Source organism: Trichinella spiralis, assembly GCF_000181795.1.
Source record: "Trichinella spiralis strain ISS 195 chromosome Unknown Scfld4, whole genome shotgun sequence".
In the NCBI taxonomy this organism is placed as follows: domain Eukaryota; kingdom Metazoa; phylum Nematoda; class Enoplea; order Trichinellida; family Trichinellidae; genus Trichinella; species Trichinella spiralis.
In genome coordinates this window covers 10,322,253-10,323,489 of record NW_003526943.1, presented here as the reverse complement: position 1 = coordinate 10,323,489, position 1,237 = coordinate 10,322,253, and the positions used below count along the sequence as shown (strand labels likewise).

The window sequence follows — 1,237 nt, the reverse complement described above, 5'->3', positions numbered from 1 at the left end:
TTTCTCTATTTGTTTTCTTATGCATTGTTTGAAAATACAGTGCACTGGAACTAAAAAATATCTGATTCAAATATGTAGGTTAATCCTCATTGAATGCAATGCGGTCAGCATGCTGTGATATATAAATTTGTTTTTCAAACGACTAACCATTTTTCCATTTTCAGATACGACGAAGCCTTCTGTTTGTTTGTTAGTTGCTGCTGCTTCTGTGATGCTTGCTATTGATGACTATCCGTAGATTAAGTGTCATCTCCTAGACTTGCTTAGTGTGATAAAGCGTGTGGTAATTTTTTTTACTTTTGTTTGCTAATTTTAATGTTGTATTTTTTGCAGCTGTTATCTCTTCTACAACAATGTCAAATCCAAACAATGAAAGAATTTTGTGTGTAGATCACAACGGAAATATCATCTATTTGAGTCGAGAAGACTTGCAGCGGGCATATGATACTATTTTGGAAACTGCTGTCACAGTATTTAATGATTTGATGGAATTGCATTGTAAAGTACTTGATTGCAATATTTGCAGGAATGTTCGCGCCGTATGGGAATGCATACAAGAAATGTGAGAGAAAGCAGGTCTGTAAGTACAGAAATGTCAGGACCATTATTGCAACAGCAACAGCATCATCAACAGCAGCAACAGCATTCTCAACAGCAGCAGCAACAACAACAGCAGCATGAGGAAGTTTCATTTAGCTTTTCGCCATGGGTAAATGATGTTAGTCAACATTTTGTTTTTTAATCATCTGTTTGTTTGTTTAAGAGGTGCACGTGTGCACCAAATGTACGGTTCGGAGCCGTACCCATAACACCGGCAACGCACTTTGTTCCAATTGTGTCTTCAAGTTCAGAAGATATGCCCACTGCTGATGAATTTACATCACAAACTGGAAGTTTATCAACAACTGCTGCTGAAGTGGAGCGCATTCTATTTCATGATGATTTATCTTCAGAGGGTTCAGAAAATTTAGAAACTTCAGAATGTTCAGAGATTTCAGAATGTCAAGAGACTTCAAAGATTTCAGAGGATTCAGTGACTTCAGAATGTTCAAATTCTTTGGAATGTTTAGAGATTTCAGAATGTCCAGAGACTTCAGAAAATTTAGAGACTTCAGAATGTTCAGAGCATTCAGTGACTTTCAGAATGTTCAATTCTTTGGAATGTTTACAGATTTCAGAATGTCAGAGACTTCAGAATTTTCTGAAACTTCCGAATGTTCAGAGGATTCAGGGACTT

At 36.7% G+C, this 1,237-nt stretch overlaps 1 protein-coding gene across 1 annotated transcript; it reads left to right on the top strand.

The window, feature by feature from the left end:
* Positions 1-224: 224 nt before the first annotated feature.
* Tsp_06290 (conserved hypothetical protein) lies at positions 225-1,205 on the top strand. The gene is made up of 5 exons (XM_003378312.1): positions 225-234; positions 334-503; positions 527-709; positions 764-1,132; positions 1,179-1,205. Exons 1-5 carry the CDS (start codon positions 225-227, stop codon positions 1,203-1,205), a joined length of 759 nt encoding a protein of 252 aa, XP_003378360.1.
* The last annotated feature ends 32 nt before the right edge of the window (positions 1,206-1,237 follow it).